Consider the following 10618-nt stretch of genomic DNA (forward strand, 5'->3'; position numbering starts at 1 on the left):
CTAGCTTGGGTTCGATATTATCCAATCCAAGACTAGCTAGTAAATTATGTTTAATTTTTTCACATTCATAGACACAAACATAATTAAGATAATTAATTATTGTAATAAGTGGTCTAGCAAATAGCGAAAATGATACAACAATGTAGAAATTGGTTTCCACGTCAATTTAATGATACCATAGTGGTATGGTAATCTTGATTATAACACCACGATTAATTGCATTGGAAAGGGTTACGAGAGGATCCAATTTTTCTTTTTCCTTTTTTTTAAAAAAATGTAGGAGCAATATCCATGGTTATCCTTATCCAACGTAGATTAAAGCTCATACAACACATACATTACGCTAATTATACAAAAAAATTAATAAATAAATACATCTCCCATGATACAAACCCCTCTGGTTTTGCTCTCGGCCCTTCGCTCTCCCGGCACCCCCAGCCCCTGGGCTAGGAGTCCCCTGGCCCTGCCGGCTGCCGTGCCGTCCATCCCACAGCCGCCCATCATCGGAGGACGACGCATCTAGGATCTATCCCCTTTTCCCTTGTTGGCTTCCTCGCCGCGGTTAAGGCTTGTTTGGCACGGCTCCTCCCGATGGGCTCCTCTGTTTTTTACTGAAAAACGGCTCCTCCAAGAAAACGTTTGGCAGGACTCCTCTGGAGGAGCCGGAGCCGGAGCCGGAGAGGAGCCCTGCCAAACCAGCCCTAAACCCTTTCACGGCTTCCCCTCCGGCCCTCCCACCTCTGCTCAGCTCTGCCCCACCCCCACCCTTCCGTGAGCTCAGCCTCTCCGCGCGCGCGCCTATAAATGACAGCCCCGCCTCCCCGTCTCCCTCCAAGTTCAAACGCACACCGCACGCACGCTCGCAGCCGGCCGACCGTGGCCCCCACCGCCACCATCGCCTGCCTGCCGCCGCCACTGTCCCGCGCGCTCGCTCGGGATTCCGTCCTATCGCGGCAGCAGAAAGCCGTTGGTAATTAAGCTGCGACTGCGATAATGGGGAGGGGGCCGCTGGGGTCGAAGCGGAGGGAGGCGGAGGGCGGCACGGAGACGGAGCCGGAGGAGGAGGCGGAGTACGAAGTGGAGGAGGTGCGCGACCACATCGCCTCCTCCCGCGGCAGTCGCCTCGCGCTCTTCGGCTCCGACCTCCGCCTCGGCCGCTTCCGCCCCCGCCGCCGCAGCAGGCGCCGCCCGCTCGCCGGCTTCTTCCACGACCTCGTCATCCACCCCGACAACAAGTACGTGATCAACTCTCCTGTCCCCGCGATCTCGTTAATTTGCTTTCGAAGCTTCCGCTTCCGGTTTCGCGCGCGCGCTGGCTGTTGCTGCTTTTGGAAGCTGACGGCGGCGACGCGGCGCGCTAGATCGGTCGGCGTCCTCCGATTGGATGGCTCCCGCGAATCGCCAGAATTGATCGACCACGACCACAAAAACCCAATATTATATTTTTTATAAATAAAAACTTCATCCTCTGCATATACTATGTGTCGGCGGATAATTACCAACCACGAATGCCCCAGCGGTGAATGTGAATCTCCCGAAAATTACTCTTTCTTTTTATATTTGATGAAGCTTTTGGTTTGATCGATTTGACGCGTCGCGTCGGTTGATGTTGTGGATCACTAGTGTGCATCAGCATCCCAGACGCAAATTTCTCGCTAGTTGATGATGAGCTCGCCAGCTACGCAAGCTACTACTAGGTTGTAGTTGGACAGCCACCGCGGTCACGGGGTAGGCTTTGACGCCCACACAAATATTAGCCTTGCTTTAATTCAATCACGCTGCTAGCTATTTCTGCACAAAATTTTTCCTTCTCGTTTCTGAATGCAGAGTTTTGTGACAGAGTCACTAGATATAGCCAAATAACTGAATAAGCCCCTGTATTGTTTCTCAAATCGATTGGGTCAGCAAATATGCTTTCTAGGTTCCTCATAGCACAAGAAAAAATGCTTGCTAGATTCTGCATAATTAGAATTAGAATTGGTTAATACTAACATGACAACTTGAGGTTTAAAAAATCCTGGCCACCACTTGATTTCGCATTTCTGCTAGCAGAATGAGCACACAGAACAAAATATGTGTTGGGCAATAGAGAGAAAAAGCATGCAAATAGACGAGAAGAAAAAAACTGAACGCTAAAAATGAGTTATTAATCTCTCAAAAGATTGATCTGAAAAAAAAAGTCGCTTTCAGTATGGAAAAAAAAACCCCCCTCAGTTAAAGAGCAAGCTGTATGAAGCATTCAAAGTTTCCCAGAGATTGCTTTGCTACCTTTCATGCTTGTATATGATGGGATCTTTTTGTCATCAGGCAACATCAAAACTGTATTTAAAGCCTCTCCCAACGTGACATTCTTTTTTTTATTTATCATGGCGTAATGAGCTCATACTGAGAGGAACACAGGATCTTCTTAATTTCTGAATAGTGAATACAATAAACATGAGCTTAATATCCCTGGTGGGCTATCAACATCGGTTTGCATGTGTGCTTAGATGTTACCAGCAAAGGTCAACCATTATTTATATATAACTCTAGTATATAAAACGTTCATCTGCATGCTTATCACAATAGGACAACTAAGCTATAGCTTATAAAAACATCCTTCCCCATGAAGGCCAACCAGGTGTACGACAACTGAAGACGTTAAGCACTCCGAGTTTGATTTGGTTACTTGGCTGATTTGGACGGATGGGTTTGAACGGGCCTAAAGAATTCACCAGGATGCCCGGAGCTGTTTTGGACTCTTACCGAGAAGCCGGTAGTTTATCCTTTGCTGAAGCATCTGGAATAGCTATCTTGATGCATAGGTTGCCACTGTAAGGTCATGTAATGATCTCCTTGACAGCTAAACTGTTCGTGTTGATTGGGACTTCCGTAGTTTTGATTAGTGGTGATCTCACATAATCAAATCTGAGATAGTGATAGTTTGCATATTTTGGAGTTTGACCACCATCAGCATGACAAGTTATGAATATGAGGCCAATTGTTTGTGGATTTGGTGAATTCATTTTTTCTTTACTGAGGCTACTTACTAATTAGATCAATACTTGTTAGAATTCCTTTTAATATTTAGTATGTCACTAATGTCCTGCACGTCAATGACTTACACAACTGACAACACTCCATTAATATCAAAATGTAATTTTCTGTGCAACCAGCTGTTAGTGTTAGGCGTCGGATTAAAATTATTTGCATGGTAAAAGAAGTGTTCTTACTTCTTTGGCTCCTTATTTCGCCCTTTCCTAGTGATTATGAAAGAAGATGAGGTGCTCCGCATCATCCGTATAGCGTCACCCAGATTTATATCATTTTAAATGGTCCTTTTTGTGATAGTTTATTGCCAGCAGGATCATTAGATGGGTGCAGAACAAAAGGATCCCACTCACAGCCACTTCGATCACGTCAGACATGTGCATGTGCTCATAAGAATGGGATGTGTGTATGAACTCACCTGGAACCAATTTGATCTACCTACTTCTTTTGACCTAACTAGCAAGCATCATGTGTGGTGATAGATGCTGTCTCTCAACACCATACCTTACTAAGCTATAAAATCATATGGCTGTGGTGCTAGTGAATTGAACATTTCCTTTTGTTTTCAATAAAATATATTTTTTTCAACTTGGAGCCTGCTTTACCTAAATCTCACAAATGTTGAAACACTATATAGCCAATTACCTAAATCGATTGGCCAATTTGTGGTTTTCACTTTGAGCTTCATGGAGAACACTGAGGCTTCCCTTGTATAACGTTATTAATGCTAATTCATGCCATTCTAGCCAAATCTTAGAGTGAAATTTTATTACTGTCTAAACGTGTATATGCTCACAAGGATGATAGTTTACTGAACTTGTGAATTACTTTTGGATTTTCTTCAGGTGGTATCGATTATGGAGCAAGTTCATACTGGTTTGGGCGGTGTACAGTTCCTTCTTCACGCCCCTAGAATTTGGCTTCTTCAGAGGGCTCCCAAGAAACCTCTTTTTCCTGGACATAGCTGGACAGATTGCATTCCTTATCGACATTGTTGTGAAATTTTTTGTGGCATACCGTGACCCAGACACGTATCGAATCGTCTACAATCCCACTTCTATTGCCCTCCGGTATTGCAAATCAAGCTTCATTTTTGATCTTCTTGGTTGCTTCCCATGGGATTTTATCTACAAGGTTACTCTCTTGCTAAAGAAAACTTTGAGCTCGTAAATTCTGGATTGGTGTTTATGCTGTAATCAACTTTTCGTTTTTTTGTTATGATTAATTTTCTCATGATGAATTCCATAACAGGCTTGTGGAAGTAAAGAAGAATTAAGATACCTGCTGTGGATTCGCTTGACACGGGTTACAAAGATTACAGAATTCTTCTGGCGTTTAGAAAAGGACATACGTATCAACTACCTTTTCACTAGGATAGTGAAGCTCATAGTTGTGGAACTCTACTGTACACACACAGCAGCCTGTATCTTCTATTACCTGGCTACGACACTTCCTGAATCAATGGAGGGATATACGTGGATTGGGAGTTTGCAGTTGGGGGACTACAAGTTTTCACATTTCAGGGAGATCGATCTTACCACGCGCTATACAACATCATTATACTTTGCCATTGTCACCATGGCAACTGTTGGTAAGAAACTAAGAATTGGTCACCTAATTTTCCAACACATAACTTTTGCCACTCCATTTTCATTTGTTTCTGAAAATCTTAACAAAACTATTTGTTTAAAGTAACTTAAATGTTCTTTTTTTCCTCTGCAGGTTATGGTGACATTCATGCTGTCAACATCAGGGAGATGATATTCATCATGATCTATGTTTCCTTTGACATGATTCTAGGAGCTTACCTGATCGGTAACATGACTGCCCTCATCGTGAAAGGCTCGAGAACCGAGCGGTTTAGGGACAAGATGAAAGAAGTGATCAGGTATATGAACAGAAATAAACTTGGAAAGGAAATAAGAGAACAGATCAAAGGACACTTGAGGTTGCAGTATGAGAGCAGCTACACTGAAGCTTCCGTCCTTCAGGATATCCCTATTTCTATCCGTGCAAAGGTGATGAGCTGCAATTTTCTTATGTTTCCATCCTTCTGTGAAGTAGATCTGAATACCATACTTCGGAATTCAGAAGACTTTCCTTCTATACTACATAGCACATGAATACTGATGACAAATTGTATGGCACTCGCAGATTTCTCAAACACTGTATAAGCCATATATCGAAAGCATTCCACTGTTCAAGGGATGTTCCGCAGAGTTCATTCAACAGATTGTAAGTGTCCTCTCTTTCATCACAGTTATGTATGTTGATCTAATATATACTCTGCTGAATGAACTATATGGTAGGAAGAACTCCTCCAGCAGAGTACTTTCGAATTGTTGTGATATTGTTCCCAATCCCAAGATTTATCTGTCATGTTCTGCTGTATAGGTCATCAGGTTGCAAGAGGAGTTCTTCCTACCCGGAGAAGTTATTTTGGAGCAAGGAAGTGCAGTCGATCAGTTATACTTCGTCTGCCACGGTGCACTGGTGAGTTCACGCCCATGAAAAACCGTCAAAGCTTCGATTCAGTTTCTGTAACAATCTTATGCTTTAGTGAATTGATACCTCTGTCTGAACTGAAACATGTTCTTGCTGTCTGCAGGAAGGTGTTGGCATCGGTGAAGACGGACAAGAAGAGACTCTGCTAATGCTGGAGCCAGAGAGCTCCTTCGGCGAGATCTCAATCCTCTGCAACATCCCGCAGCCCTACACGGTCCGCGTCTGTGAGCTCTGCCGGCTTCTGCGTCTCGACAAGCAGTCCTTCACCAACATCCTGGAGATCTACTTCGTCGACGGGAGGAGGATCCTGAGCAATCTCTCCGAGGTACATAGTCTCAAACGGCTCTTGTCTGTTCCACATTGAATTCTCCGAGGTACATGCGTTCATTTGTGACTGGCTGGGTGCAGAGCGAGTATGGCGGAGGGGTGAAGCAGCTGGAATCGGACATCACGTTCCACATCGGGAAGCAGGAGGCGGAGCTCACCCTGCGGGTCAATAGCGCCGCCTTCTACGGCGACCTGAACCAGCTGAAAAACCTGATCCGGGCAGGGGCTGACCCCAAGAACACCGACTACGACGGCCGCTCCCCTCTGGTACCAGCAAAATGCCTCTTGTCAATCTGTCATCGGCAGGCAGTAAACTGAGATCAGCTCAAGATTGTGATGTGATCCGCGTTTTCCTCGCAGCATCTCGCGGCTTCCAGAGGGTACGAGGACGTCGTGCAATTCCTCATCAACAAAGGCGTCGACATCGACCTTACCGGTATGCCGCCACGCACTATCCACTGCCATTGTCACCCCTGTTGTCTTCCAGCTTCGTTTCTAGGATTATTCCTACCAGTTTGATCATGTCATGTTGACATTTTTTTTTTTTCACCAGACCAATTTGGGAACACGCCGTTGCTGGAGGCAGTGAAGCAGGGGCACGAACGGGTGGCAGCTCTGCTCTTCGCCAAGGGTGCCAAGCTGAACCTCAAGAACGCCGGCAGCCACCTGTGCACGGCGGTCGCCAAGGGGGACTCGGACTTTATCCGGCGCGCCATGGCCTACGGCGCCGACCCAAACTGCAGGGACTACGACCACCGCACACCGCTCCACATCGCCGCCGCCGAGGGCCTCTACCTCATCGCCAAGATGCTTGTCGAGGCCGGCGCCAGCGTGTTCGCCACGGACAGGTAACCTCAAAGCTTGATCTATGCCAAGTTCGTACTAATGCTGAGTTTGACGTTATATATAAACAATGCGGTCGGTGTGCAGATGGGGCACCACTCCGCTGGATGAAGCGCGCAAGTGCGGCGGCCGCACACTGGGGGCGCTGCTGGAGGAGGCGCGGGCCAAGGAGCTCGCCATGTTCCCAGAGCGGGGCGAGGAAGTCAGGGACAAGATGCACCCGCGACGGTGCTTGGTGTTCCCGTACCACCCGTGGCGGGCGGCCACAGGCGAGGAGCGGCGTATGGAGGGGGTGGTCCTGTGGATCCCGCACACCATCGAGAGCCTGGTCGCGTCGTCGCAGGAGAAGCTCGACTTGCTGGGCCCGGCGTCGCGGCTGCGGCTGCTGTGCGAGGACGGGGCGAGGGTGCTCGACGTCGATATGGTCAATGACGGCCAGAAGCTCTACCTGGTCGGAGGCGAGGACGGCGATGAGAAAGATGGTCAGTAGATTGGGCATGGTGTTTTACATCACCCTTTCTTCTCACGGAGCATCCCCTGCGTGGCATTGCATGTTTCAACCTTGCATGCCGGGTGAACTTTCTCTGCATGCCGGTTGTTGTTTTGGCTATATATACGTGTCCAGTAGAAGAAAATGGAATCAAGTCCATCATCCGTGTTGGACACTGTACAGAACTACAAATTGGCAATAATGTAAGATGTGAAATGAAAATGCAATATGAAGAAGTAACAACCTTGTTTTTTTTAGACAAAAGAAGAATTATATTAAATTATAGTTGAGTACATCATCATATTACAAGCACTCTGAAATAGAATACGTATACCAAGAAACTGTTCTTCATCTACATTGTACCCACGCTTTATAGCTCCAAATCTCAATCCTAAACCTGTATGACGATTCATATGGATAACCGCATAGGCATACACTCGACAAAAAAGCCTAGAAATAGATGCCCAACGAACGACAGCCAACACTCCTGTAAGCGAAATTGAGCATAAACTTCTTCTTTCTTGTGTCTTACTTTTTCCTTTTGCCACCGAAGAATGAGGAAAACCGATTTGAATCTTCCAACTCAATACCATTAATCGCCTTGAGGGGCAGATTTATTCTCACTAGTTCTTCATCATGATTAGATCTAACCACAACAAAACGGAGAAGACATCAGAGAAAATTATCCCTTGGCGGCTACATCATCTCCGCCTTGATATCGCCGTCCGGAAACCTAATTCTCTATGTCGCATGCTGAGCAAGTTGCTAACGCCGTAGTTATCACCCTTATCTTCATCAGAGTCACCATGGAGAAACCAAATCCACCCTACCTCTTCGCCATCGCTGGAAAGGAGGAGGAGGATACAAATCCCCAATACCAAGAGACTTGACATGGAGAGACTCTAACCCTAACAAAACTCAGTCTACTAGAAAACTTATTAGAGAGATGGATCCCACTCCCTCCAGCCTCCGACGAGTTGTTGGAGGGGAAAAGGAGGAGGACCAGCTAGCGGGGGTGGAGGCGGGGGCTTGCGGCGTCCTCGACTGCGCCCTACGGGCCAGAGACGAGTGAGAGTCCAATCTCTCGTGCCAAAGAAGCAACAAACTAAACATGCTATCCTTCCCTGGGCCATCTAAATAGCTTATTTATATTGTATAGGTTTTGGCTAGATTGTTTTAAAGGCCATAGTTTAGAAATAGTTTTTAAATTTTCTAATTCACACCCCTTTTAAGCGTCACGACCGCTTTAAGGGGGAATGTCAGATGAACTTAAGAGGAGTGAGAGATAGAGAGGACGGTAGGATAGACTTTTTCGTTATGACTGACTTTTGTAGTTCCATAACTTTTATTGTAAAGTTATGTACTAAAAAAAACCGGACGAAATTACAATTTGGAATGGAAAAAGTCGTACCCACTACTACTAAAACGATTTTTAGACCATCGAATCAGGTTTCCAGAGGCGGGCAGGGGTTCGAATTACCATCACTATAAATTGGTATTTCCAGAGGCGGCCAAGTGCCCTCCTCCAGTGATAGATTTAAAAACAATAAAACAAAAGCCTATCACCAAGCTCGCTGAGCCCATCGATGGGCCCGCCAAGCCCATCGACAAGGCACCACCATCCACCTGCCCGCATCGCTGCCAGCTAGCACAGTCCTCCTCCAGTATGGAGGTTGTCGTCGTAGTCCGCACTGTCGAGAGCCTCTTCCGCAACTGCGCTGCCGGTAGCCCATCGTGCATACAGGAAAGGAGGAGCGGCCGCGGTCAGAAAACAAGCTCTTTTTGCAGAGACGGACCTCTTCTCCATAAATCGATCTTGAGAGATGGACAACTTTTGGGTGTCTCCGTAAATAAAATGACCACCCCCATAAATCAATTTTGAGAGACGTGCAACTTTGGGGGTTTCTTTGTAAAGATTGCCTCCGAAAATCATAAGGTATTTTGCGAGACATGTAAATTCTGTGACCATCTCTATTAATAAAACTAGCTTGTCTCTCAAAATCTTATTAATCAGTAGCGTGACCTAGTTACAATTTGCAATGAAGGGAGTATTAGAGATGACGAACCAAGACGTGGGAGTGAGAAGGATCAAAATGAGTGATGAAAGAAGAGTGTGGAGTGACAGACAATGGAGTGAGAAACGGAGGAAGAAATTTTTGCTCTTCAATACTTCCTTCATTTCGAATTATGACATATTTTAGTTTTTCCATAAAACTTGTACTATCTACTTTGATATACACTACGTTTGTATAAATAGTAAAAGGAATAAATAGTCAAAACATCTTACGTATATATATGGTCATAGATTATAGATTTAAAAAACAAAAGAACTAAACCGATAGCACAAACTGATCAGTGCAAGGCCCCAATCCGAGCTGAATCAACAAGCATTCTTTCCTGTCTTTGGATTTTTTTTTGAAAGACTAGCGCCCGGATGTCCGGATAGTTGCGCGCGTCCGGACGTCCGTGCCTGCTCTATCTTGGTCTCTCGGATTTGCGTGTCTCCCGCATCAGCTCCGCTTCTCGCGCCTGCGTTCGGACCGCTCCCTTCCGTTCCGCTGCCCACGATGCTCGGATGGTTTGGCCCCATCTCTTCCACACCGGCGCCTCGCCCACCTCTTCTACACCACTTCGCGCCCCACCTGTGGGGGTATAAACCCCGATACCAGCAAGGCTGTACATGGGCCGAGCCACTAGGGGAGGTCCAGCCCATAAGACTGTGCATGGACCACGCCACTGGTGGAGGCCCGGCCTACAAGACTGTGCCGTGCGAGGCACGACACAGGTCGGCGTGCCTCACAAGACTGCGTGAAGATCTTCGGTGATCTAGGAGACCCACTCGGATATGTCAGATCCCATAATATCTGTAACTTTCTATCTTGTAAAACCGATCATGATAGAAACAACCGATCTGTAACCCTATCCCCGAGCTATATAAGGCGGGTAGGGATCCCCTTATTTTCATCTCATCACACGCAATACAATCTACAAAGACACATGACGTAGGGTATTATGTCAAGCTGACGGCCCAAACCTGTCTAATCGTTGTCTCTCATGTTCTGTGTCACCATCCGGCTCCCTCACGCGCATATCCACCAATTCATCTACTACCGTGGGCATACCCCTCGGTAGACTGCCGGACGTATTTCGTTGACAGTGGCACGCCAGGTAGGGGGTTGTGCGTGCTGAATTCATGGCGAGCCAGATGGTCACCTTCCCGAGCTCCATGGCCTTCCCAAGCCGGGCCAGATCTTCACGGTTGGATCTATAACATGGGTCATCAGCCCCGATGGCAACGTGGAGATCGTGGAGGCGGTGCAGGATCACCCTGCACCGATCGCGCTAACACCTGCAACAACATCTCCGATCCTGGTGTCCCGCCGCTGGGATAGGAGATCCATCAGCAATGATGATCTGATCGAA

General features: G+C 46.7%; 1 protein-coding gene across 1 annotated transcript; it reads left to right on the forward strand.

The window, feature by feature from the left end:
- The first annotated feature begins 784 nt into the window (after nucleotides 1–784).
- Nucleotides 785–7450, forward strand: LOC136520056 (potassium channel KOR1-like). Its single transcript, XM_066513460.1, has 11 exons — nucleotides 785–1235; nucleotides 3876–4164; nucleotides 4282–4621; nucleotides 4753–5048; nucleotides 5185–5265; nucleotides 5425–5523; nucleotides 5639–5860; nucleotides 5944–6129; nucleotides 6223–6298; nucleotides 6416–6710; nucleotides 6793–7450. The coding sequence occupies exons 1-11, from the start codon at nucleotides 994–996 to the stop codon at nucleotides 7193–7195; spliced, it is 2529 nt and encodes an 842-aa protein (XP_066369557.1). The 5' UTR covers nucleotides 785–993; the 3' UTR covers nucleotides 7196–7450.
- The last annotated feature ends 3168 nt before the right edge of the window (nucleotides 7451–10618 follow it).

The sequence above is a fragment of the Miscanthus floridulus genome, chromosome 18, assembly GCF_019320115.1.
Source record: "Miscanthus floridulus cultivar M001 chromosome 18, ASM1932011v1, whole genome shotgun sequence".
NCBI classification, from domain to species: domain Eukaryota; kingdom Viridiplantae; phylum Streptophyta; class Magnoliopsida; order Poales; family Poaceae; genus Miscanthus; species Miscanthus floridulus.